Genomic DNA, 27,472 nt, shown 5'->3' with positions numbered 1-27,472 from the left:
CCTCACCAGCACCCACCCCTGTGTGTGCCTGGGAGGGATGGGGCAACTGATGGGGAGCTGGGGGCAAGCAGCAGCACTCTGACCCTGTCTGAGCAGATCAGCATCTCCTGTTGGATATCTGCCTGCCAGGACCAGAGTTTAAAAGTGAAAAAAAACCAAAAACCAACAAAAAACAGCAACAACAACAACAAAAACAACAAACAAAAAAACCCACAACAACAACAAAACAACCCACAAAAAATCCACCAAAAAAAAAAAAAAAAGAAAAAAACCCCACACGAAATAAAATAGGAACTCCCTGCATCCAGGCATTTCCCCTTGTGCCCTGTTGCCCTGTTCCCCAGCACCCTCGTGGAAATACAGGTTGGATGTCAGGAAAAAGTTTTTTACAGAAAGGGTGATAAAATACTGGGATTGTCTGCCCGGGGAGGTGGTGGAGTCACCATCCCTGGGTGTGTTTAAAACAGAACTCGATGTGGCACTCGGTGCTGTGGTTTGATTCAGATGTTAGGACTGGGTTGGACTCCATGGTCTTGAAGGTCTCCTCCAACCCAGTGATTCTGTGCTTAATTCTGATTCTGCGATTCTGGCAAAGGCTGGGCTGGGGCCCCCCTGGAGGCCAGGGGCAGTGCCATCCCCTGGGATGGACACAGCAGCATGGTGAGCCATGCCCTGAGCGGCCCTGGTTCCTGTGGGGGTGCTGGGGGTGCGGGCAGGGATGGTGCTGGGCTGGGACACGGGCAGGGAGAATTGTGCAGGTGCTTTGGGCAGGCAGGGAGGCGTGTCTGGGCAGTGCAGGCAGGGACGTGGGCAAGCAGGTGCCAGCAGGTGGCTGCCGTGGCTCACGGATGGGCTGCTCCTGCCAGGAGAAGTCCCCGGAGCATCCACCCACACCCCGCGATTCTGCTTTCCACGTGGATCTCCAACATCAGCGCTCTGCCAAGGAGGTGGGCAGGCAGGAGACCCTGAGATTCACTGGCTGGGACCTGGCATCTCCTCCTCTTCCGTTAGAGTTGGGTTTTATCCTTTTGCATGGAGGGGAGGAGAAGGTTTGGACACCCGGGAGATGTTCTGGGGACAGGTTTTAACTCCATCCCGTGCCCTGACTTACCGCACCTCTGCTGTCTGCCTCGCTCCGAAACATCTGAATGGGATTTAAATCTCAGGGGTGGTTTTTTTCCTGCTAGGCAGAGCAGAAGGAGGCAAATCCAGCCGCTCCACTTTGCCAAGCCCAGCCTCTGTCCCAGCTGCTCCTGCTCCCTCCCTCCCCTGGTCCCTCAGCCGTGGTGACCCCGGGGATGCTGCTGAGGGCGACCAAGGGGCAGCCACACTCCATAGCCTGGGACGAAACCAAACCCATCCAGTGCAGAGTTAGTCAGGAGAAATTTATTTCAACCTTTCCAAGATGTTTTTTTAGCTGGGAGAGCTGTTGCTATCCAGGAGGCAGCGCTTCTCTGCGGCTCCTGCTCGGTGGCTGATGCCACGGGAGGAGTTTGCCACCTTTTGTCCTCCCCTGCCTCTGCTGTGACATCGTTGTTGACTTCAGCCCTGAAAAACACAGCAGAGCTTGCCAGAGAAAGGATTTTTGTGTGGTTTGTTGTGGGGCTTGTTTTTCTTCTCTTGGCCACGACTCAAGAATGTCCCGAGTTAACTTTTGGGACAATGCACACCAGCGCCTCAACAGCGATGTGCTCTGTTTGCCTTTTCTGACACAAATAAAGCTGGAGCTCTGCCAGGGAGGAAGGGGAAGGAAGCCAGGGGAAAAAAAGAAGCCGTGGTGTGAGGAATGTCTTTTGCAGAAGTGCCTGAGGGAAGAAAAGAGCAAAGGAGAGCTGGGAGTCTCCGGGACAGTCGGCCAGTCCATCCCTCGGCCAGTCCATCCCAGGGAGGCTCAGCAGCTCTGCTCCTGCAGGACAAGCTCTGGATTCCTCTCAAACCCTCCTGTTGAGGTAAGGCTTAAGCATTCTTCCTAAGCCTAAATAATAATAATGAAAAGTTATTTTGAAGGTATGAAAAACCCCAGTAAATTATAATGCTGTTAATAACACTGGGTGAGGGTACAAATGTGTGGGTGGGGTAAGGGAACATCTTTCTAATGGATTGAGTTTGAGTCAAGCTTGTGTTTAACCTTAGGGGTGTTTAAAGGCAATAGAGTCTTTTTAAGCTTACTTTGACATGAAATAACACACCAGTGGAGCTCAGCTTATGGCAGAGGTTTCTTTCCAGTGTTTCTCAGCACTACAAGGAAGCAGCAGCTTCAGCTCAGTATTTTAAGTGACCCAGGACGTACCAGGAGCAGATTTCTTTCCCAACATCCAGTGAAAGCTAAAGTTTGTATTTAAAACTTCTGTCCATGTTATGCTCTAAAGAATTCCACCTGAAATACCACAAGAGCAGAGAAATCAGTTGTCCCACGTTTCTGCCAGCTGCCCAAACCCTGCAGCAGCACAGATGGGGTCGGTCAGCACTGGGGGGTGACCACACCACGGACATGTGGGATGTCCAGGATGAGTTCCTGCTGTGTCACCTCTCCATCACAGCCAGGATCTCCTGGGGGTGTCAGCCTGCTGAGGTTACTGCACAGGACCCTTAGAACAACCTGGCAAGCTGCCCTAGCTCTGACAAATATCCTGTGTCAGAGGTGGAGATGTGACACAGGACATCCTAATCCTCGCCTCTGTGGGGCGAAAAACCAACCAAATAACAGCAAGTTTAAATCCATAGTTTATTCGAGGAGGTCTAGAGGTTATTACACAGGCTAAATTCAAATTTTTACACACCTGGGTTTGGTGAGATCATCAACGAGGAAAAAAATCTCTTCAGAGATGATGGCAAAAGCCAGGGGAAGTGTTTGCAGCGCCTGCTGTCTCATCACATGGAGATCCAGCCCCTGGGGCTGAATAGAAATATTTGGAGGAAGATAAACTCTGTCTTGCCTGTCAGCACCATGAGGCATTTTCCCCCAGGGGAACAGGACAAGGTAAATCTTCCTTCCCTGTGACAGGAAGGCTTGAAGGGATTAGGTTTTTAAAAGCTCTGTTTTTTCTACCTGAGAATCACTTAGAGGAGACCAGGATTTTGTTTAAAAGCAGATTTCAGCTCCTGATGTGACAGCAGAGCAGTTTGGCCATGTGAGCTGAGCTCTTTTGCATAGAGGTGTTGAATCCTTTTGCTCACTAAGGGTTATTTTATGGACAGTTAATAAGCACCTGTCTCATCTGCAAAAATCTGAGAGGCAACTTTATGCTTTACTTCTTTCAGTTCCCACCAGCAGCATTAACCAGGCAAAATAATCCTTGTTTTGTCTGACCATGTCATTTTGAGGATTCTGCCCTGTCTGCTGGAGTAACACATCACTGCATCCTTGTGGCCACTCGGTTTTCTCTCATTTTTCATCAAGAACCCACCCATGACATTTCTCCCACGCATTTCCAAGAATTTGTTCTCTCGTGGTTCCCAGTTTCCTTCAGCAGATGCTGTTTACCACAGGAGCTCAGCTCACACCACAGCCAGGAGTTGCTCAACACTTCTTGGTGTTGAGCATACAGCAAATTAAAATGACAAGTAAAAGGATTTTAAGGGATTTTAATTGACTGTATTGTTGTTGTTTCTTGGATATGGAGCCCACCCAAGCTGATTAGGTCATGTAATGTCCTAATGTCCCTTTTTTATTTCATCAATAACTCCTCCCAAACTCCCCATGCTGTAGCATGGAAGCCTGAAATTCTGCTTTTTATCAGTTTTTGTTGCTGACCTGTGAGGGTTGGAGCGTGTTGAGGGTGATGAGGTCTCTTGGATCCTGTGCTGCGGGAGTGGTTGTGCTCAGCACACAACATCTGAGTTTCTTCAGCCCATTCTTGCTGTAAAAAGGGAGAAAAAGTTTCACTGCACATCTGCAAGGACTGTGCAAGTAAAACCACTTGCCACTGGTTTGGCTTTTGTTGTATTTGAAAGCAATTCTCAAAAAGAAATTGTCTCTAGATTCAAAGATGAAGACAGTCCAAAGGAATATAAGTGTATTCCAGCAAACTAAAATTCTCTTGTGGAAAAATGTCCTGATCAAGTGGAGGATGAAGATGCAGAGCTTTCAGGTAAGAAAAAATTAAGAATAAAACCAAGACAGTAGCTAACTACTGAGAGTAGCCAGTCCCTGCTTGCCTCTAGACACCAACATCTTTGGCTAAAATTAGAACTTAAAGCACTTTTGAAAAGCCTGACTGGTAATGAACTCTTGGAGACTTGAATTCGTTTTAAATGGTGATATTTATGTCTGGTTTGCGACAAATGAGGGCACAGATGGGCTCTTGGAGCAGGTGATGGGCACAATGCAGAGTCTCTTCACCCACACCTAAGAAATGGTCATGACTGAGTTTCTCCTTTTTATACTTTAATCCCACAAAGACTGAATTCCTCTTGTTTACATTTCAGTCCAACAAAGAACATGTTTTTACACCTCCATGAAATTCTCCTCCCTGCTCTCTCCGGTGTAGGAGTGGATTCTGTCCCTGCTCTTCCTGCCCCTGGTGCTCCTCACGTCCTCCTTCATGTCCCAAGTTCACTACCCCGAGGTGCCCTTTGGCCACCTGGGCCACCTGGACGACCCTGCCTTCAATGCCACCGGCACCACCGTCACCTTCACCCCCACCACTGCCACCACGAGGCACATCATGAACAAAGTGGCCTCCAGCTCTCTCATGACGGGTGGGTTTTGCTTCTTAAACATTGAATTTCCTTGTGATTCAACCTTGTTGGAGCCCTGGAAGCTGAGAATTTTAGGCTTTCTGTGATAACAGGCACTGACCCTCAAGCAAACACTGCATTTGACCTGAGGCTGTTGAAGAGGCCTCCAAAATTGAGTGACAGCACTGGGATTGTGGGTGTGGAGTTTAAATAAAAGTGTGTAATGCCACAGGGTGGAAAACTTAGAGTTTAAGATTTTAGTATATAATAATGTATATAAAGCAAGATGGAGGTTTTAGGGCATAGGCCAAGTTCTTCTTCTTTCACCTTCTTCTTCATAGATTTGGGTGGTGTTTTGTAATTGGGTGAAAAGGTCCACACTGGTGACCAACCAATTAGTTATTGGGTTAAAAGTAAAAATAATTTCGGTGTCATTTCTTAATTGGACAGTTTGTGCTTTAAAGACCTTGGTAAGAGTTAGAGACAGAGCCATTTTTCACTTTATTAGCTACAACTCACAACTGAGACTGTGCTATAGATAAGAATTAATAAACATCTGAGTCCGAACATGAAAACTGTGTCTCCCTAGCATTTAATCCCAGCTCTAACAACAGAAAAGAAGATAAAAACCCACATAGCCTCTTGTGCGTGTGCTATATTGTAGCGGTTCTCCAACATCTTGGATCAGGAGAGAAAATTCATCTTAAATCCTCCATGTTCACAAATATTTCTTCTCTAGGATTTAAACCACCTGTGAGGTCAGTTTGCCCTTCTGAACTGGAAAGCACTGCCTTACCCCTAATACTTTTAAAACACATTTAAAAAAAGATCATTTTGAGGTGCACTGGTAAAGTCTGAAGTGTTTAGAGCTGCCTCCCTGGCCAGTGAGAACTGGGAAAGGAGAAGTTGCAGTGCTAAGAAAGCAGAACACTCCCTCAGTGCCGGTGGACACATTTCCAGACTCACAAATTCTCATGGCAATGTTTTTCTGGCACTCCACAGGTATAAAACTAGAGGAGCTGGATGATGAGAGAGCCATGGAGGAAGCCTGGATTTCAAATAAGGAAATTATAGGAGTTGTATTTAAGGACAACTTCTCCTACCACCTCCGGTTTCCTATCAGCCATGTGGCTATTCCCAATGAAGTCATTGGATACATAGGTAACACAAAATGAGGATTTCAGGGTGGTTGCCTGGTGTGGGCAGGGTGGGAGTAACCCATGTTTGTTAAGTGATGGAATAAATTGTGGTTTGGGGTGTTTTGGTTTTTTTGGGGTTTTTTTTCTTGTCATTGTCCATTGAAGAGTTTCCCATGGTGCCACTATGTTCTTGTCATTACATTTGATACTGAAAATTAATAACTTTCCATTAGTGCGATGCCCTTTGCCTTGCAGACGGCTGCTACAATTTCTCCTCGTGGCACTGCAACAGCCCAATGTACTGGTACAAAGGCTTCCTGTCCCTGCAGTCCAGCATTGATGCTGCCATTATAGAGGTAAATCCAATTCAGGAACTGATGGAGGCAGCCTTTTATTTTAAATATAATATAGGAAAGGCAAACTCTTCTGTGGGAATGGCAAGGGATGGGTTTGTCAGAAAATAGAGCAGCTTTAAAAAATTAATCCAGGGAGGATGAAGCAGGATGTTCCTTGTATAAATGCATCTCGCTGCAGAAAATAAGCAAAACGCTTACCTGTTGACCTTGCATTCCTTCAGATGGCGACAAATCATTCTGTTTGGGAAGAAATGGGATCCATTGGTGGCATCCAAATGGCGTCCCAGAGCACCATCTTCTCCCTCAGCCTGGAGTACAGCTACGTCATGATGGTCTTCGTGATGTGCTTCTCTCCCTTCATGTATTTCTTATCAAAGAATGTCACACGGGAAAAGAAGCAGCTCAGAGTGCTGATGAAGACCATGGGGCTGCAGGACATTGCATTTTGGTGAGTCCTTTTTAAAGTGGAACATGTTTGCCAAAAAAATCAGTCTGTTCCTGGGCACTTAATTGAGAAGCCAATTAATGAGTTCAGTGGGTTCGTAACTTTTCTCCAGCACTCGAAACTGTGAGATTGATTCCTGGTAAAGACAAGGAAACACCCTTCTGCAAACATTTCAGTTAGTCAATGAAAGAAAACAATTGCATTGCTTGAAAATTTCTGTCAAATATTGATATAAATATATGAGTTGATGCGACTGATCACTGTTTTTTTCCAGTTTCTCAGCCAGAGGGTTGAGCATGCCAGTGGTGTCCTCTGCTGAGCTGGATCATCTGTCTGTTTTGAGGGTGTGAAAGAGAAATTATTGCCACAGGAAATAATTAATACTTAAATGTCAACACTCCTGATGTGCAGATGAAGCTGTGAGCAGAGCTGTTGATTACCCACAAGGCTAATTGTGATGATTCTGGCTTCTTTTTCCCTGCCAGGATCAGGATTAGTACGCGGGAGTCACAGTTTCGTGTTCAGACTCAGTCGTTTGTTATTTCTCATCTATTTTCAGACTCACGAGCCATGAGCTCTGACTAGCAAGGTGAAAAATGGCTCTGTCTGTAACTCTTTCCAAGGTCTTTTGAGCATAATTTGTCCAATAACGAGATGACACCTATATTATTTTTACTTTTGACCCAATAATGGTCACCCAAGGCATGCAATGCAGACCTTTTTCACCTAGTTAGAAAAATCCACCCGAAACCATGAAGAAGAAGGTGAAGAAGGATTTAGACAACTCCATGTTGCCCCATGTATATTACCATATACCAGAACCCCAAAGTCCGAGTTTCCAGAATTCCGACAGCTGATGGCAGCTTTCCCTCCCCAGGCTGTCCTGGAGTTTGCTGTACTCCTTTTATGTGCTGATCTTCTCCTGCCTGCTGACAGCCCTCGTGCTTTGGGAGCCCTTCTACACCAGCAGCTTCCCTGCAGTCTCACTCCTGATTTTCCTCTATGGCCTGGCGTGTGTAAGTCAGGCTTTAAAGCCAGATTTCCTCCCCATATGATTTATTATTTGTTGCATTTTATCTTCTTTTTGCCAGGGTCAGGATAAAAAGCACCAGACAGTGTTTCTGGTTCGGACTCAGATGTTTATTAATTCTTATCTCTATTACAGTCTCACAAACTGTGCGTTCTACAGCACTTCTGGCTAACAAACTGAAAATGGGACCCTCTCTCTCTCTCTCTACAAGGCCTTTTAAGCGCAAACTGTCCAATTAAGAAATGACACCGAAATTATTTTTACTTTTAACCCAATAACCAACCACCTGTGGCCCACAATGCGGATTTTTCTACCCAATTACAAAACCCCACCCAGACCCGTGAAGGAGAAGGTGAAAAAGGACTGGCCTATGCTCTAAAACCTCCATCTTGCTTTATATATATTCTATATATATATTTTCTATATTCTAAACCCTTAAACTCTGAGTTTTCCACCCTGTGACATCACACACTTCTATTCAAACCCCACACCCACAACCCCAGTGCTGTCACTCAATTTTGGGAGCCTTTTCCACGGCCTCAGGTCAATGCAGTGTTTGCCTGGGGGTCAGAGCCTGTCAGCACAGAAAGTCTGAAATTCTCAGTGCCCAGGGCTCCAACAATTACTGTGTTGATGAGCCCGAGCATTGCTCCAGAGCCTTTTGCACAGTGCTCAGGACCTTTGTGGGCCACGCTGGCTGAAACATCTGAGTGGCTTTTCTAGGCCAGCAGCAGAGATTTCATTTGCAGCCTGAAGGGCTGACAGGCTCTTGTTTGGCTACAAAAGGCCCAGTTTGAAACTCAGATCAACCCACTCAGGAGGGCTTTAGTGGGTTTTGTTATACAGACTCAGCTCAACACAGATCAGTTGCCTGGCAAATGGAAGTGTTGCTAGTGCTGCTGTTAAAGATATTTATTTCCTTCAGTGGTTGAAGGAAAGTTCTGTTCTTACAGATCCACCTGGTTTTCATGCTCTGCTCCCTCTTAAGGACCTCCAAGCTTGTCAGCTCCGTGGGCTTCCTCATCGTCTTTATCTTTGCCTTCCTGAGCCTGGCGGTGCTGATAGAAGATGTCCCCGACCCACTGAAGTGGTTTCTTGGTCTCATGTGTCCCTTTGCATTCAACACTGGCATTGCCAAGGTACGGGGGGGCTCCACCCTTGCAGCTGAACCTTCCCCTGCTGGTAAAGGCACAGGGATTCCTGCCCTCAGCTCAAAAATCCTGCTGTAATTCCTGCCCTCAGCTCAAAAATCCAGCTGTGGAACATTCAGGCTTTTTTTTTCTTCCTCTCCACAGCCCATTTGAAATCCCCTCATGAGCTGAGCTGAGCTGGGCTGGGCTGGGCAGCACAGAGAGGCTCCAACACCCTCATCCCTTTCCCCTGCTTTAAAAGCAGACGAATGCAGAGACAATCAGGGCCTTTGGCACACACAAAAAGAAGAAATCTGCTGTTGTGCACGTCTGCAGCTTCCACATGACCCCGAGGAAGCCCCATCCTGCGCACAACAGCCCCATTATCCTCGGGAACATCAGGGACAGCATCCTTGGCTGCCCAGGCACTCCCTCCTCCTGGCAGCAGGGGCTGTGCAAATCCAGCTCTGCATTCCTGCTGCTGCTGCTGCCCTTCCTCCATCCCCGCCCTGGATAAACCCCTGCAGTTTCCCACTTTGCCATTAGTCATATCTCCACAGCTCTTCCTAGCTCTGGTAATCTAATATTGGATATCTTGAAATATTAAAAAAAAAAAAAAAGAAAATCTGTCTGGGAGAGGAGATTTCTGCACCAGCAGAAAAAGGGACTGAGTTTGTTAATTCGCCATATGGTTAAATCAATCATTATGTAAATTAGAAGATTTTTGTCGTGACTCTGTCACATCAAGAGTGCCAATATCGGGTTTTTTGAATTGATCTCATCTAGAACTCTGATCTGTTCTTCTGTTTCTGGATTGTTCTGGAAAATTCTGGATGAAAGCATGAAGATCTCTGCATGGAGTAAAGTCATTTCCCTTTCCCCTTTAGAAAGAAAATGAGAACAGTTGGTCAATACTGCAGACGATTTCGGAGTTAACAAACAGAGTTGCATCCATGGCATGTGCATATTTTTCCAGCCTGAAATTTATTCTTCTTTCTCCTTTTTTTTTTTTTTCAGATTTTCCATTTAGAGAAATACAAAATAGGTTTCTCCTTTTCCAACCTTATGGAAGAAGGATACTTTTTATTTTCAACATACATACTGCTGGTGTTTGACTCAGTCTTGTACATGCTGCTGGCTCTGTATTTCGACAAAATTCTGCCAGGTAGCAATGATTTGTTTTTATTTTCATGGATTGCATGGGCTATATCAAGGAAATGATGGGCTGCTCCATTCTTGGACTCAACCAAAATAAGGTTTGGACTAAAAGAAATTTAAAATGTCACGGAGTGACTTTTCTGTGTCTGGCACAAGCCAGATTGAGAGAATCAATGACAACAAAGTATTTAATATTTTTATTTAATATTTTGTCTTTCACATTATGAGATTATAGTGTAATAATGTGTAGGACAATACTTTAATTCATTACAAAAATTGAATTCATTACAAAAATCCCCGAAGCCACCCTTCTTGTCTCCTTTGCCTCTGCTCCAAACCTTGGGGTTTTGACTGGAAAAAGCAACAATTTTGTACTTACTTGAAACTGCTAAAAGTTTAGCCTAGGATGGTGTCTTGGCTGTGCCTTTGGTTAACGACAAAACATCTTTTTTGCTTTCTTGGCAGGCAAATACGGGATCCCAGACCCTCCTTTGTTCTGCCTGAAGGCCTCGTACTGGATGAGGAGCAGGAGAGGCTCCAGCAGGGACGTACCCAGAGCCACAGCAAACCCTGAGGAGCTCCTTGGGGATGACATAGAACCTGTGCCCCCCGAATTCCTGGGGAAAGAGGCCATCAGGTTAAGAGAGAAGGAAATGCTTGTGTCTGGTTTAGTGCTTCCCACTCCTTCCATCAGCTTGGGCCGGACTTTTCCAGGCAGTTTTCATGGTCGTGAGGCTCTTGTAAAACATTTTGTTTCACGGAGAAAAATGAGAGATAAAAATGTTTCACAGAGAAAAATTAGAGATAAAATGATAATTCAGACTGGTCACTAAGGGTGAAATTTAGATAAATTTAGAATAAAAAATAACTGGGTTCTATTTGTTGTGGTCTTTCAATATCCTTTAGGGACAAAAGGGAGAATGAAGAGGGTAACCCATTGTAAAAGTGTTGCAATGGGTTTGGCCTTGTCTTTGCCAGTCTTGCTGCCCCATTTTTTGGTGCAGGTTGTGATGTTCACACCTGGGCACAAAGCCTGTCAAACCTGTGACTCTCAGCTTTGTTTCTCAGCCCCTTTTGTTATCTTCATGCCATTTGTGTCATTGTAACTTAAGGTCTATAAAAATGTAAAAGAACAGCAAGGAAAAGAATTTGCAATCTTTACAATTACAATAATTTTGCAATCAAAAAAAAGAAATATCCAAATAATAACCTCCTGACCTTCTCTTTAGGCTCCACAATATTAAAAAGGTCTATAAGAAGAAGGACAAGAAGACAGAAGCTTTAAGAGGTGTGAAAACTGTGAGATTGATTCCTGTTAAGGAAACACGGTTGTGCAGTCAGACAGTCAGTCAATGAAAAAAACACTTGCATTGCCTGAAAATTTATGTCAAATATTAATTGATGTGACTGATCACTGTCTTGCTCAGTTTTTACTGATTTGCTGTTTTTAATAAGACTAAAAAGAAGAAATTTTTTTTAAGTTATTTCTGTCTTTTCTGCTAAATACAGGCCAACTCCTTACGCCTTTAGTTGAAGGTTTGCAGAGCTTTGCCCCACTCAGTGCTCTTTTGACTAATTATTACCATTTAATTCTTGTACGTTTTGACTTCTCTTGCCTTTTTACAGTGAGTGGGGGCTATTCAAACCCCATTTCTCCCCCAAACTCGACGTTATTTTTGTTCTAGGTCTGTCTTTAAACATTTATGAGGGTCAGATCACTGCCCTGCTGGGCCACAGTGGGGCTGGAAAGACAACGCTGCTGAACGTGCTCAGTGGGCTCAGCTTCCCCTCGGAAGGTAGGAGAAGGCTGGCGTGGGGTGGCCTTGATCCAAAAGCTCCAAAGATCACTCCATTCCCCCTCATCCCATTTATCCCCTTGGACAGGCTCTGCCACCATTTACAACTACAAACTCTCTGACACGGGAGACAGGGAGGAGATCAGGGGGATGATCGGGATTTGCCCGCAGTTCAACACGCAGTTCGAGGTCTTGACGGTGAAAGAAAACCTGAAAACTTTTGCGGAAATCAAGGGCATCAAGTCCAAAGAGGTGGAGCAAGAGGTGAGTGTGTGCTCCCCACCGTTCCACAGAGGCTCCTTTTGCACTGGGAAGCTCCAAGAATCCACCTGGATCTTCTGAGAATTGAAGCCCCAAGCCCCAGTGTCCAACCTGGCCCTGGACACTTCAGGGATCCAGAGGCAGCCACAGCTTTTCTGGGCACCCTGTGCCAGGGCCTCACCTCCCTCACAGGGAACAATTTCCTTCTGATATCTAATTTAAATCTAAATCTACTCTAACAAAGGAAGGAAGGACAGTGGCTGCTGAGAATGGATATCCTTGTGCTTTTCTAGGTGCAAAACATTCTGGAACTGCTGGATATCAGCAACATCCAAGACACTCAAGCTGAAAAACTGAGTGGTGGACAGAAAAGGAAGTTATCCATTGGAATAGCCATGCTTGGAAACCCCCAGGTAAAGCAGCAGGCATGGCTCTGTGATGTTGGAAATACTCAGGTCCAGCATAATTAAAACCTTGGTTACATGTTTGGCTCTAGGATTTCAGATTTCTTTAATGTGCTTATAATTAGAATGAATAAATTTCATGAATTCTTTTTTTTTTTTTTAATTCCTAACCCACCTTGCCAGGGGACTTTTGAAGCAGACAGAGCTCCCTGAGCTCTCATAGCCCCCGGAAGAGCCTCCCTTGTCTAAAAGATGCTCTGGGTCTCTTGCCATCAGAACACCAAACCCCAGAGACACGCAGCTGCTCCGGCAGTGAGGAATGTCTGATTCCATCCCTCCTGCAGGTTTTGCTCCTGGATGAGCCCACGGCAGGGCTGGATCCTCTCTCCAGGCACCAGGTGTGGAGCCTCCTGCGGGAGCAGCGGGCGGGGCGGGCGATCCTGTTCAGCACCCAGTTCATGGACGAGGCCGATATCCTGGCGGGTGAGCACGGGCTCTGCCTGGGCCATCCCTCTGGGATAACCCTGGAGCACAATGCCCCAAAAGATGGTAACATGCAGTTCTAGTTCTACTGCTCTGCACTGGAAATTCCTTTGGCTTTTCCTTTTTCCAGACCGCAAGGCTTTTATCTCGCACGGGAGGCTGAAGTGTGTTGGCTCTTCTCTGTTCCTGAAGAAAAAATGGGGGATTTGCTATCATTTAAGGTATTTCCTTAAGGCCCAGCAATACCTGGCAACATGCAAGTATAAGGGGACACCAGCATTAATGAGACCGTAGAGCAGATGTCATCCAAACAAACAAATTGCCTGCATCAAAATCCAGCTCCATTAACTGAAACAGCAGTAAGATTTAGGGTTAGTTAATCCAGAGTAGGGAATGAATGAAGAATATTGGAGTTTTCCTTTTATGCATCCATAAAATTGTGGATGTTGTTTGTTTGGGTTGTTTTTATTCCAAACCTAAACGTCCGTGTTTTTTTGCACACGACAGGATCCATGTCAGTGAGTCTTGTGACCTGGAGAATCTGACATCCCTGGTGAAAGGGTACATCCCCAACGCCACCTTCTCAGGACACACCCAATATGAACTGAGATATAAACTCCCTTTAGAAAACGTGAATAAATTCCCAGGTAAAGTATATGAAAATAATTGAGAGTTATCCCTAGAGAAACAAAAAATAATGACAAATGTAGGGAAGGAGAAATGCAAAGGAAGATTTTTTTACAAGAGTCATGTCAGGATTCAAAACCATCGCAGTTTGGGTTTTCCCCACAATTTTATCAGACATTTAAGATCAAATTGTGCAACAAATGCTTTTCTACTGTTTGTAGTGACAAACTCTGCAGGCTAAACTGGGCCTTGTGTGTTACTGGGAGTTCAGTTCTCTTTCTGTTAAATGAAAAGACAGAGATAAGAGAAAAAAAACCCCGCACAACCTGCACTGCAGTGCCCTTTTCTCACCCACCGTGCCCATCACTTCAGCCTGAGCATCCCACAGAGGATGAAAACACTCTGAAATGCTGGTGCTGAGCAGAAAAACACCTTCCATGAGGGATGGCTCTGGCAGTTTTGTGTTTCTCCACACCTTTGTGTCCTGGCAGTCCATCGCTTTGTTGACAGTGCTCTGTCAGTGGAGATGCTCCAGTCAGGCTGGCTCAGAGTGGTCTGGATATCTGTGTTTATGCCTCGATTTTATCTCTGTCCTGCAGATCTGTTCAGTGGCCTCGACAGCTGCCCTGAGCAGGGAATTATCAACTACGGAGTCAGCATGACGACCCTGGAGGATGTGTTCCTGAGGCTGGAGGGAGAAGCCACGGCCGACCAAGAAGGTACAATTTACAATCTACAGCCAGAGATCAGCTCCCATGCAGTAACTTCCTGTCTTAGTTTGGAAAGGCAGGTGTCTGCCAGGGGAAGCCAGAGCCTCCCTTGGAATGAAGAATGTAAACCTCCTCCCACTGAATTACTGTAATTTTGAAATTAAGAGGCTCTCAGGTAAAGATATGGAAATAAGAATAACAGTTCTTTACTAGGAATATTTAAAATAAAAATGTAGTAGTACAAAAAAGCAAACAAACAAAAAGGAAAACACTGTCAGAGTCAGAACACAGCCTGACCCCCTGTTGGTCAGGGTGTTGGTGTCAGTCCAATCCAGTCCTCCTGCAGTGACAGATGTGGTTCTGCTGGAGCAGAGATGATCCTGGAGAAGGGTCCAGTGGTGCTGGGATGGGTCCATATTCCTCTGGGAATCCAGTGCACACAGGCTGTGCTGGAGTTCTGAATGCCAGGTTTGATCCAGGTGGGAATGCTGGGCTCCTCCCCCTGGGTGGAGCATCTCCCCGTGGGATGATGGGATTGTATCAGCCCTGCGGTGAGCCTGGATGGCCCGTGGACAGCAGAGATCCCCTGGAGGGAGGATGGGTCCTGGAAGGGATAAAGAACACTGCCCCAGGTGGTTTGAACAGCTGCCCATTAACAGAAGATCCCCCCTCCCCAGCGTTAGAAGAGTTTGAGGTCACAGAAGAAAAAAAAAAAAACAAGACACCTCCCCAGCCGGTTTCAACAGATGATGACAGAATACACATTTTTGGTTACATTTTGCACTGCAACCCAAGACACTTCCAAAGGTGGCTCTTAAACTTTCATGAACCCCAGCCTAGAAGCTGGTCCTAGACATAAACATGAGAGTGGAAACTCTCCACAGATGAGCACGTCCCCGGGGAGGAGTGGGGAGGAGCAGCCCCAGGATGCCCAGACGAGGCAAGGCCGTGCTCCCTGCTGCCCTCGGACACCGGGAAGGCGTTGGAGCAGGGCCTGGCCCTCTGGAGGCAGCAGGTCTGTGCCATGGCACGGGTGCACTTCTTGAAGCTCAAGAGCTCGGTGAAGAACCTGCGGTCCATGTAAGTACCAGAGGGGTTCTGCCCTGGAGGCCTGGGAGTGGACACCGTCACACCGGGGGGGTACAATTTCCACACCCCTGCTTCAATAAGTTTGGATTAATTGATATGAGGGCTTGGCTAGGAACGATCTTGGTCATCTGCACTCAGAGGAGGGGAAAGGTTTTTTTCCTTTGCAGTGCCAGTAATGCAAAATCTCCCTTTTGTGCATTTTCATTTCATGCTGAATAATTTATGCAGAGAAACCCATTTTCTTTCCAAAGAAAAGAATCATTTAGAAATGCTTTTATATCAAATGGAGGAAGTTTTAAAATAAGTCAGGGTGTACAGAGAGTACTTTCAGGCTTTCTCTGCTTTTTTTTTTTTTTTTTTTTAAATTCTCTCATGTTGCCAGTGTTTGAACTCATTTGGCCCCACTGGTGTTCAAGCTGGAGTTTCCTGGTGGGGCACAAAAGGAACTAAAAACCAAAGGAAACTAAAAACTAAAACTAGAGGAGCATGCTGATTTATGAGAAACTTGTATCTAAAGGAAGTCTGAAAGGCATTTCATGGCCCTAAAAAGTTAAGCAGTCTGGACCTGAGGTTCTCTTCCTGATAGATTTTTGAATCATTTAGTGAATGATCAAGGTTTGAGACTTCTGGAAATAAAATTCCCTCTGGTCATTGGGGACAGGGCCTGAGGGAATGGCTGGAGCAGTGCCAGGGGAGGTTCAGGTTGGATATCAGGGAAAAGTTTTCCCCCAGAGGGAGCTGGGCACTGCCCAGGCTCCCCAGGGAAAGGGCACAGCCCCGAGGCTGCCAGAGCTCCAGGAGTATTTGGACGTTGCTCCCAGGAATGCACAGGGTGGGGTTGTTGGGGTATCAAGGCCATGAGCTGGATCCATGATCGTTGTGGGTCCCTTCCAAGTCAGGATATTCCATGATTCTAAGAAAATTGCCAAAAGTTTTTATCAGAGCGTTGGGTGACCTGAATATCACCCACCATTTCCTACGCACAAATGCATTCTCAACGCATTTCTGCTGAACATCTCTTTCCAGAGCATTTATTCATCTCTTTGTTAACGCAGTTTGCTGCTCTATGTGGTTTTCCTGCTTCCTCTGATGTTGCATCTGTGCGTGGTGGCTGGCTTGCAGAGTGTGAGTGCCTGGCAGCTCTCTCCTGCACGGTACTTCTTGCCCCTGGGGAGGAGATCCTACATGGAGACCACCCCCCTCCTGGTCTACAACCACACAGGTGAGGGCAGCGAGCCTTCCCTATCCATCCCAGTTCTGGACTTCCTGCTGCTCCAAAGGAAAACACGGGACAGAGCAGATGGGTGTAGGTGTAGAGGATCCAAGGGGGGATGATGGTTTTAACGTGGGAAGGGAGTAGGGACTGTCTTTAAAGGGTGCTGAGGGAAGCCTACTGTGGCTTCAGCAGCTGGTGAGACCCTGACGAGGGGTATGCAAAAGGGTATCAGAACAGGTGAGATAGGATGGGGACAGGGTTCTCTCCCTGCCACAAATCCAGGTCTCTATCCAACCAACTTCTCAATGTGGGATTTTCAAAGCAGGCACCACACTCCAGGCTCACTCATAGTGAGTCAAATTAATGGGCTGCTTCCAGAGTTTCACCTTCAACATTCCCATGGGTGGATAATATTTCATGTTAATTAGCCAGAGAATGACGCAGGCTAATCTTCATCAGATGATCCCAAAGGAAAATGCATTTTGTAGTACTTCAGAAAAGGCTGGGGGGAAAAAAATGACCATGCAAAAATTCAGACTGAAATCCATTAACTTCCTGTAAACTAACGCGCAGTGATCCAGCACACATGTGCTGGCTGACGCCCACAGTTATTAGATTTCCTCTGTTTTTGTTTGGTGGTCATGGATTTAAAAATAAAAATAAAAGTCAAATCATCAAAGACCCTTTTGTTTTCCAGTGTTATAATTCCTCTGTTTTTGGTCCTCACACAAGGCACAAGCATTGATGACTTCATCCATGTGCTCCAGAGCCAGGATCTTACAGTGGAAATAGCAAAGGAAGAAAATATCACAGAGAAACTACAACAAAACGGGGCTATAAAAGTGTCCCGCGAAGGTCAGGTGAGGATTTTTCTCCTCTCCCTCCAGTCTCCTCACAACAATTGAATAATTTGTTGAGCTGAGGTCCCTCCATCAGCTCTCTCTTTGGGATGGCCCACGTATGAAAATGAGAAAGTGTTTTGAGCAGCAAAGCCCATGCTAGAGGAGACCTTATCTCTCTGACTTTCCACCTCAAAATGCACATTTTTAGCACAGCAACACAGACTTCCAATACCTCATAATTTGTTTGTTTTTAGCGAACAAGGCATAAGCAAAGCTATTTCAGTCCTGCATTTTCCTGGTGTGCTCCTTTTCTACTGCTTCCCTGCTGTAGATGAGAAAAGCCAGGAGATCTCACCTTGTTTTCCTCCTCTTTGAAGAGCTACAGGTTCGCCGTGCTGTGCCACATGGAGGCTGTCAACTGCTTCCCAGTGCTGGTGAACATCATCAGCAACGCCCTGCTGAGAACCCTCAACTCCACCAGGCACATCCAGGTCTGGAGCCACCCCTTCTTCTCTGTAAGTGAAGCCAGAAGGAGTCAGAAAACCAGTTAAGGTCTCACTAATTCATCAGATTTTAATGGAAAGCCTTGTAGGGCTGTCTGAACGTGTAAATCTGCCTTCCTTCATGTTGTTCCTGGAACCACCAGGTTTGACTTCAGGAAAACCAGATCTGATTTTTCCCATGTGGGCCTCAAGGGCTGCTGGATGGGGAGAGTGGGTGGGAGGGTTTCTCCAGGAGCTTCCTCATTCTCTCCATCACATTATTCAGTCTTTGGCCCATCAGCTGATGGTGCAGACAGGCATCAGAGAGATCCCCACAAATCTGGATGGAGGAGTGGGATGTGCACCACCCATGTCTCCTCACTAGCAAGCACTTTGCATGGCTCTGGTTTGGGAAAACCTTCCAGAATTTGGTTTCAAATCCCTCTTTTTTGTTCATACTGCCCTGTAATCCAGGAGAAATGCAGTAAGAAGAATGGTAAAATGAATTGTGGGCATTTTCCACAAATGCTTTTTTCTTCTGTTTTCAGCTGTTCAATCCACAGTTCTGGAATTTTTTTATATCCATTAACCTCATTCATATGCTGCTGTTATTCCCTGGTTTTCCTCCTCACTTTGCGATGGGCTACACGCAGGATTGCAAGGTAAATTCCTTGAAATGGAGCAGGTTTGGGGTGGGCAGAAGGGATTACAGCTGCAGGAGGATGTTTGAGTACAGAATCATGGAATCATTTATGTTGGAAAACACCTCTGAGATAACTGAGTCCAGTCCTATGATCGGCAACTGTAGGTGTTTTGATCCATGGGAAGTTTTGCAGCCAGCACAAAATATTAAAAGACAAAAAGAGGTCGAATTTTACCCCAGAATGACAATGCTGCCAGGTTTTATTCCCGTTTCATTCCCTGGGGCCATTCCCATGGGTGCAGTTGGCCAACCAGGCACAGACAATAAACCACGCATTAAAATTGTGCCTTCCCAGGCAGGAGCTCGTGCCCAGCTGCGGATCTCGGGGCTCTTTCCCTCGGCCTACTGGTGTGGCCAGGCCCTGGTGGACATCCCACTCTGCTGGATCCTGCTCTTCTCCATGTTTGGCCTCCAGTTTGCCCTGAGCAGCAAGTTTTTCAGCAACGCCAGCGCCTTCTTCTTGCTGGTACTTCCCATTCTGGTCCTTGCAGGTTTGCTTTGAAGGGATTGAGGGGAAATATTTTGTGTGGGTGCAGATGGTGCTGGAACACTCTTGTTCTTCTTACTGACCTTCTTGTTTAACCTCCTACCCTTTGGGTTTCTCCAGCTGGAAACAAAAGGCAATAAATCTTGCTTTAATGTATCCCTTTACACCTCAGAGTAAAATTGTGGTAATTTCTAAATGCCCTGATCTTACTGTGGGATCATTTCCACCACTCCCCCTTGCTATAGATGGGTTTCTGGTGGTTTACCTCACTCCATTTTCTCCAACCAAAGCCTTTCTTCCTTTCTTCCCTGTAGGTCACGGGGACGTTGGGTTATGGAATTTCCCTCGTTCTCTTAGTCTATCTGATCTCCTTCAACTCTCGCAAAGGATGGAGCTGTGATCTTTGGTCTTTTATCCTGATAGTGGTGAGCACACGCTTGGAAAATGCACTGCTGGGTTTACAGACATTCTGAGATCTTAAGGATGAGCTGGATGTCAGAACACCAAGCAGAGATGTGGAGCATAAATCTGGGCATGTTTCATGGCAGCCAATTCTGTATTAAATTTGTGTCACTGTGTTCTGTTGCCACAATCCTGCTGTGACATGGGGAAATACCTGAAACCAACCTGAAGAGGTGCAGGAATGGAGGCAAAAAGTGAATTTGTCACTCTCCTTGACACCCCACATCCAAGAGATGTAACGTGTTGAGACAGGAGCTATCAGGCTAGGCACTGATCATCCAAGCCTGACCTGGAAGGAGGTGGATTATTGGCATGGATTGGGTTGGGAATGAACAGGACGGGATCCTATGTTTGATTTTTCTGCCTGAAGTGACCCTGTCCCTGGGAAGAAGTCTCCCCAGCCGACCCAAAGCAGTAGCCAACCCTCAGACAGAGACAGCTGAAGATCTCCTGAGCCCTCTCTCTCATCTTTCTCTTTTTTTTTTTTGTCCATTTTTGTGGAGTTTTAACGAGCAGTGAATAACCCTTCCCATCAGCTGAGTGACCCTCTTCTTTTATTTTCAGGTGTGCTTTATTTCTTTTTTCATCAGCAAAATCATCGATCACCTAGTCTACCCCAGTGCCTCCCTCTACATTTTGTCCCTCTTGGTACCCGTGTACCCCCTGCTGGCTTTTGTGGATGATTTTGTGTTTAACTCCCTACAGGTGAGTGGTGGTTCTGGCCAAGGAGCGGCCTAAAAACACAACCCTGGGTTCTTGTGATCAAAGTCTGGAGGTAACTGCCCCAAAGTCTGGGGGTAACTGCCCCAAAATCTGGTGGTAACTATCACAAAATTTGGTGGTTACTGCCCCAAAATCTGGTGGTAACTGCACCAAAGTCTGGGGGTAACTGCACCAAAATCTGGGGGGAACTGCACCAAAATCTGGGGGTAACTGCACCAAAATCTGGGGGTAACTGCACGCTGCAGTCTGGGAATGCTCATCCTGGGTAGGATTTTCCACAGTGCATCGTTAAGTGATTGTTTCAGCCCAGATCTCATTTTTCCAGCTGTTCATTAGGGCTGGGGGTGACTTCTTGTGCAGCTGTGACTGTGGATTAGGTAAAAAACTCTTCATTCTTTCCATGCAGAGTCATAGGATGGAATCATGGAATGGTTTGGTTTGGAAGGGACCTTAAAGCTCATCTTGTTCCACCCCCTGCCACGTGAGGGGACACCTTCCACTAGACCAGGTTGCTCCAAGCCACATCCAAACTGGCCTTGGACAATGCCAAGGATGGAGCAGCCACAAAGTCAGTCAACTGTGGCTTGACCAATCCTAAGAGAAAATCTGAAGCCACGTATCTGTCTTTGCATGGAAAAAATACCTGAGTGAGAATTTAGGATACTCACAAGGGGCTTTACTCCGTGTCAGCTGAGGAGGTGCTGGAAAGTCAGCTGAGAATTTAATAAAACCCCCCAGCTATGTGCAACACTGCTGAAAAACGATGAATTACAGAGGGGTGAAGTCCAAGGAGGAGAGATTCCTCTTCTGCCCTGTCCCACTCACCTCTTCTCCACTGGGACCCAAAGCAGAGACGTTTTCCTGGCACAGAACATCTGGCAGGAGAGTCTGGTCCATGTAATGAGAGCTGTGACATGCTGTGGTGTAGGACCAGGGCTCCCAAAGCCAAACATCTGTATGCTGAATGTTTGGGGAAAATCAGAACTTTTGCAGATTTCCAAAGCATCTTTGAACGTGACTGCATTAACCAGAATGACACTAAAGAACTGCACACCTTAACTGAGTATTTTTTTTTTCATTCTTACAGATGTTCATGCAGGACATTGAGACATTCAGTGCGGCTTCAGGCAGTCATGTACTGATTGCTGTCTTTGCAGTAAGAAATCATTTGACATTGCTTTTATTGAGGAATGTGGGTTTCCTAAAGCCCCTCCTCAGGTATGAGGAAGCAGATGGAGGATCTGGGTGGGACTGGGTGACATTTTACCCTCTGTGCTGAAATCATTTCACGCCTTTGAAATGGGGAAAGCAAAATGAAATAAGCCCAGATCACCTCATGCTCTCTTGTTATTTAATGAATTGCGGTTTTTCTGCCCTTAGTGCTTTCTGCAGTGTTGATTGCACTGAGTTTCAATGTTAATGGGCTCCATTTTCACATATTCTGTTTCCCCCACGTATTTTATAGCACTGCCACCACCTCAGTGCCAGCTATGGTGGGGGGCAAGGCAAGGCTGTTAATGTGGCAACCTCTGTTTTTCAGCCTTACATCCATTCTGTGGTGTTCATTCTTCTCCTTCGCTTTTTGGAGTTAAAATATGGAAAAGCAGTGCTGAGACAGGACCCAGTATTTAGGTTTGTATAAACACACGTTACATGCACATGTGAGATCTAAATTCCTGCCCCACTGCTTCTCCTTGAAAATATCATTGCATTTGTGTCCCTATTTTTAAATCTTTTTTAAAAAATTATTTTTGGTGATTTTTTATGACTTTAATAGCCCCTTAAATATTGCAGTGATGGGATAATATAAAGCAGCTTTTAAGTTATTTAGTGCCTCCACAGGATGTTGCCTGTGCTGTGGGATGTACCAGCTTCTTTTTTGGTACAAAACAAAGATTATAAACATCATCATTATCATCATCCCCAATAATAACAATAATGATGATGCTATTAATAGTAGTCAATATAATATACTATACTATACTATACTATACTATACTATAATATAATATAATATAATATAATATAATATAATATAATATAATATAATATAATATAAATTCGATCCCAGGGAAAATCACTCTTGTTCTATCCAAAATGCACTGATGGAGAACAAAGGTAAAGAACAAATCCTGAGCTAAAGCTGGTGGGTTTTCAGGATTTCCCCAAGAAAAGAAAGCAGCCAGCAGCCCCCCAAGGAGCTCGAGGAGGAAGATGAAGATGTCAGAGCTGAAAGGGAAGCAGTGAGAAATGCCCTGGTGGCTCCGAGTCAGGAGGAGGTACCCCTGAGTGTGATTCTTCTTGCTTTGTTTGATTTTCTACCTGGTAAAACACAAACCAGTGCAGGTCAGTGCTCTGGCTGTGTTGTTCTCATTGGGAAAATCAAAATTCCAGAAGTGTGGGTTCCACCAGGAGATGAAAGTTCTTAAGAGGAACCTGGACAATAAAGTGTCCTGTTGCACCTCATATTCCTGGTGAACTATAAAACAAAGATCTTCAGAAGGTTTTCTGCCCTTTTAATGGAAAAATACAACTGAAGGATTAATGCTGTCCAAGATAATAAATTAATGTTGCTTCTTCCTCCTCACTTTCAGAAATCAGTCATTATAGTCAGCAATCTGTGCAAGGAATATAATACAAAGCAAGCTGGCTCGTTTTTTAAGAAGAAGAAGAAAACAGCCACCAAAAACCTTTCCTTCTGTGTTAAAAAAGGTGAGAACTGGGACTGTTCGCCCAGACCTGTGTTGAACACCAAGTTAATTCCCTGCACATTCTAAGTTACATGACAAGGACAGAAAAGTCAAATCCATTTGTTCTGTTTTTAAAGCACCTTCAGTCTGGGCTTGATGTGTTAATGGCGCATCCTGTTAATGACCTGTGACTGTCCATTATCTACAATAAAGATAAAATAAAGATCCTGGGGAGAGGGGACCACTTTAGCAGCGGCTCCTGGGAGCAATTCACAGCATCAATTTAAGCTGAAATCTTATGGGCTCTCTGAGCTTGTATTTTATACAATAAACCCTTTTATTTTACATGATCTTTGATATTAGTATGCTGCCTTTTCTGTGTTTTTTTCTTTTGTGGCTCTGTACATGATATATTTCTTGAATGGGGAATAGTCCTAAGAAATTCTGTGTACTGACTGCAGGAGAAGTGTTAGGACTTCTGGGGCCCAACGGAGCTGGGAAAAGCACAGCCATCAAAATGATCACTGGAGAGACAACCCTGACTGCTGGGCAGGTAGGAGACACCTGGAGACAAGGGACGGACCCATGACAAAAATCCAAACCTTGCACCCAGGCTCAGCTATCATTTTTATCAAGGCTGCAGCTTTTCTCAGAGCATTATTATTGATCAGGGCTTTAATCGAGTTCATCGTGCTATTAAATTAAACAATGCATTAATAAGATGATGGTGAGCCACTTCTAATTTTGATAAGCTGTTGCATCTGCCCTCATTGCCACGTTTATATTCAAGAACAGTGTGAAATCACTCCCTCACTGCGGGTTTCCTCACCTAAACCCCACCATCCACCCCTTGTACTGGGCAAGGCTGTGTCAGAGGACAATGCCCAGCCTGGTTGTGCAGGTGCTGATGAAGAGGGGAGATGGAGGAGGCTCCCAGGACCAGGCTCCTGCATTCCTGGGGTACTGCCCCCAGGAGAACCCCCTCTGGCTGGACCTCACCCCGCAGCAGCACCTGAGGGTCTACGCGGCCGTGAAGGGGCTGCGCCGGGAGGACGCGGCTGCTGCTGTGCACAGGTACAGGGGGAGGGCTGGCATGGCCCATCTCCCACCCCTCAGCCACGGGGAGGGCACCAGAGAGTCAAAATTCACAGAGGAAACCTTGAAAGAAACTCAGCTGCTAAAGTGCTTTTGTGCTCAGTGCTGTGATTTAATGAGTGGGTTGAGAAAACCTCCAGTTTCCCTGAGTGCTTTTGGTGGGGGCTGAATTCGCCACTAATGCCCTTTTAAGAATGTTATCTTTAGGCAGCTTTTCTGAAATCTCTGATGTTAGAGTCTGGCACCACAAGAGAGGGTGCTGAGCTGACACTGGCAAGGGGGGATGGATTCATAATGCTGTTGACACTGAGGATGGGTTTAGAAAAGAGCTTGTGGCTTATTCAGTGCACTCTGCTTCAAATAGTCACTTACATTTTAATAACACAATCAATGTTTAATGAAAATAAGCAAGAGTCAAGAGCAAGGGGAGGAAAGTTCATTTTTCTTGTCATTTTGGGAACCCTTGATGAGAGTATTGATTGAGAATAATAAAAATGTTCTTTTTTTCATTTTCCCCACAGAATTGTGAATGCTCTGCAGTTTCAAGACTACTTACACAAAAAAGTCAGAAAATTACCTGCCGGGATAACCAGAAAGGTGTGTTTTGGGTCACTGCAATGCTCAAGCACTAATTAAAACTCTCCTTCCTGAGTGGAGGAACCAACCTGTGCCCTGGGAGGTCCTCCTGTTGGGTGGGGTGATGGAGCTGAGCCTTTCCCAAACCCACATTTCCCATAAGTCAGAACTCCTGAGGATGAGGAGGCGCTGCCCACAGCTGTGTGTGGGCACAGTGCCAGGCTGTGCAGGAGGTTTGGCTGAGCCTTTTCTCCGTGTCGCAGCTGTGTGTGGCACTGTCCTTGCTGGGCAACCCCTCGGTGCTGCTGCTGGACGAGCCCTCCACCGGCATGGATCCCAACGGGCAGCGCTGTGTCTGGTGAGCACCAACCCGGGCACGGGGCCACCACGATGGGAAAGGGGTGGGAAGCCAAAAGGAGATGTTTGAAGTTGCATGAAAAGGGTTCTGCCCCATCCACAGACAGTGCTGTCCCTCACATTGCAATGGTTCTGTTGAAAAACGCATTTTCTGTCTCTCTCTAACTCAGGGAAGAGCAAGAAGAGAGAAAAGCTATTTTACCTTCATCCTTCTTGCAAGATTTAGGACAGTCCTAAATGGGAATTGGGAGAATTCATAAAGATACTGAAATCAAAAGTATTCTTTGTGATTATTTCAAAGCATGACCATGTGCTCGTTAATTAGGATAGTCCTAAATGGGAATTGGGAGAATTCATAAAGAGACTCAAGTCAAAAGTATTTTTTGTAATTATTTCAAAGCATCATCATGTGCTCGTTAATCTAAAGTTGCCGCATGTGAAAATTTTATTCTTATTTTAGGAGAAAGGCAGTTGGATGGACAAAGATATAAGAACAATGTCTGATATTTCTAGGGAGTGTTAGAAAATTTTTTTTTCATATTTTTTTTTTCACTCTGATCCTCAGGAAAACAATCCGGGATGCCCTGAAGCCCAAGGAGTCAGGAGCCATCCTGACCACGCACTACATGGAGGAGGCAGAGGCCGTGTGTGACCGTGTGGCCATCCTGGTGTCCGGGCAGCTCCGGTGGGTGTCGGCACCTGGAACTGACCCCTGCTGCTCCTCCAGCCTCCCCTGCCATGGCCCTCATGGAGCGTCCCCTGGTTTCCTTCTCAGGAAGGAGCAGGTGCTGAGGTGACAATTTCACTGTCACCTCTGCTTCTCCCTGCCCTGCCAGGTGCATTGGCTCCATCCAGTACCTGAAGAACAAGTTTGGCAAAGGATATCTCCTGGAAATCAAGGTCAAGGATCCAGAGAGCGCTGACGTGCTGCACGCTGAGGTTCTGAAGATTTTCCCGGGTGCAGCCCGCCAGGAGAGGTAACTATAAAATATGGGATGAGGAGTGGTTCCAGCACTGCCTCACCCCTGATGACATGCCTGGTGAGATGGGCAGACACAGGATCTCAGCTGGAGAGGGCTGAGCAGCTGACCTGATTTCATAATGTCACCACATCCGGCCCTCCTGTGATCCCAGCGGCAAGACATCCATACATCCATAAAGGTTTGACCCCAGAACCTCAATACAGAGCAAGAATCACCTTTTCTTCTGTTTCCTCAAGGTTCCCCTCTTTGCTGGTCTACAAGGTCCCAATGAAAGATGCACTGCCCCTGTCCCAGTCCTTCTCCAAGCTAGAGGAAGGTGAGAGCAAACCCAGGTGACTTTTTGAAAAGGCAGAACAGCAACTGCTCGTTTTCAACCCTCTTCCCATTTCTCCACAGCCAAACGAAGCTGCGGCCTCGAGGAGTACAGCTTCTCCTTGAATACTCTGACTCAGGCAGGTGATTTTTATTTGTGCTGTAAAGGCAGGGGCAGCGACAAAAGCTGCAGCCAGACCCGGGCTGGTGCAGTGGCAAAAGACAGCTCCACCAAAAAACTACCTGAGGGTGGTGGGTGAGGAGTCCTCTACTGGTAAAGTGATGGAAAATGGTTTGGTTTTTTTACTGCTGGGATTTTGCGTGGTGGGAAGAAGTCTGGATGAAGTCTCAGACTCCACTTGATCGAGAAAGGCACACCACACACCCAAGGATGGAGCTGCCCACACCCAGCCCCTCTGAGTGCCCTGGAAACAGCAGATTGTTTATTGCTGCTTGTACAAGGCTGGTGGCAAAGATGAGGAATGTTTAACTCAGTCCATTGGTGGGGAAAACCTGTATGGAAATGCCTACAGGCAGGTGATGCCTGTCTGGTTACTCCAGAGAAGCTCAGCTCCTGCTCCCCCCAAAAAGCCTCTCCACACCCCTCCCAGGGGCTGCAGAGCTGTGCCTCCTGCAAAGGGACCTCACAGAGAAATAACCCAAGCGTTTTCTCGCCCATTTCAGGTGTTTCTGGAGCTCTCCCGAGAGCAGGAAAAGGATAATTTTGATCTGGCTTTGGACGGGAATTTTGACTGGAAACAGCTGCAGCAGGAGGACTGTTAAATGCTCATTTATGCATTGCTCAGTATTAACCAAACTGCAATTATTTCCTGCCCCTCTCAGTGTACCACGGGCAGGGGAACAGGCTCCTCTCTGATGCAGAAAATGTTCCACCTGCACTCTGCAGGAGTCTCAGCCCTGCTCCAGGCTGCACTTGCAAAGGCTGGCTGGTAAAATAAAGCCTGCTCTGGTGAGAGCTCTTGTCAAGCCAGGCAGGATGAAGCAGAGGGACTGAAAGCTTTGCAGAAAGAAGGGTCCTAATCCATCCCTGGGGATCAAATCTCTCTGGATCTGGGTGCATCAGGGAATCTGGACACGGTGCCATCCTCCTGGGTTCCTCTCCCACCAAAGTCTGGGACTATGTGCCTACAACTTGTTCTTTCTGGAATTTGCACTCTGTTTTTATACCCTTCCAATAAATGTCTCTAGAAACTGCAGTTCCATCCTCATCTGTTG

General features: G+C 46.1%; 1 protein-coding gene across 4 annotated transcripts; it reads left to right on the top strand.

Annotated features, from left to right (window-relative positions):
* The first annotated feature begins 1,614 nt into the window (after window positions 1-1,614).
* Window positions 1,615-27,472, top strand: LOC136299024 (ATP-binding cassette sub-family A member 9-like). Of its 4 annotated transcripts, none has more exons than XM_066200263.1 (39): window positions 1,620-1,949; window positions 3,982-4,091; window positions 4,491-4,701; window positions 5,683-5,841; window positions 6,075-6,175; window positions 6,397-6,623; window positions 7,498-7,636; window positions 8,604-8,789; window positions 9,798-9,945; window positions 10,404-10,575; window positions 11,168-11,226; window positions 11,624-11,734; window positions 11,823-11,998; window positions 12,289-12,408; window positions 12,744-12,882; window positions 13,013-13,103; window positions 13,390-13,529; window positions 14,109-14,228; window positions 15,104-15,299; window positions 16,364-16,530; window positions 17,257-17,384; window positions 17,744-17,881; window positions 18,397-18,510; window positions 18,847-19,017; window positions 19,353-19,463; window positions 20,065-20,205; window positions 21,311-21,379; window positions 21,764-21,855; window positions 22,382-22,502; window positions 22,818-22,935; window positions 23,375-23,466; window positions 23,815-23,987; window positions 24,530-24,605; window positions 24,848-24,942; window positions 25,507-25,626; window positions 25,778-25,918; window positions 26,161-26,240; window positions 26,321-26,376; window positions 26,569-26,909. In XM_066200263.1, the coding sequence occupies exons 2-39, from the start codon at window positions 3,990-3,992 to the stop codon at window positions 26,578-26,580; spliced, it is 4,812 nt and encodes a 1,603-aa protein (XP_066056360.1). In that variant the 5' UTR covers window positions 1,620-1,949; window positions 3,982-3,989; the 3' UTR covers window positions 26,581-26,909. The 4 variants fall into 4 exon arrangements, with proteins under 4 accessions (XP_066056361.1, XP_066056360.1, XP_066056359.1 ...); XM_066200262.1 differs by lacking the exon at window positions 26,569-26,909 and adding an exon at window positions 26,921-27,472 and having other exon boundaries at window positions 1,622-1,949; XM_066200264.1 differs by lacking the exons at window positions 26,161-26,240; window positions 26,321-26,376; window positions 26,569-26,909 and having other exon boundaries at window positions 1,615-1,949; window positions 23,778-23,987; window positions 25,778-25,865.

The sequence above is a fragment of the Chamaea fasciata genome, unplaced genomic scaffold, assembly GCF_029207755.1.
Source record: "Chamaea fasciata isolate MVZ Bird 193981 ecotype frontalis unplaced genomic scaffold, bChaFas1.0.hap1 SCAF_19, whole genome shotgun sequence".
In the NCBI taxonomy this organism is placed as follows: domain Eukaryota; kingdom Metazoa; phylum Chordata; class Aves; order Passeriformes; family Sylviidae; genus Chamaea; species Chamaea fasciata.
The sequence above is the reverse complement of the archived record's forward strand: the minus strand, read 5'-3'. Positions and strand labels throughout refer to the sequence as shown.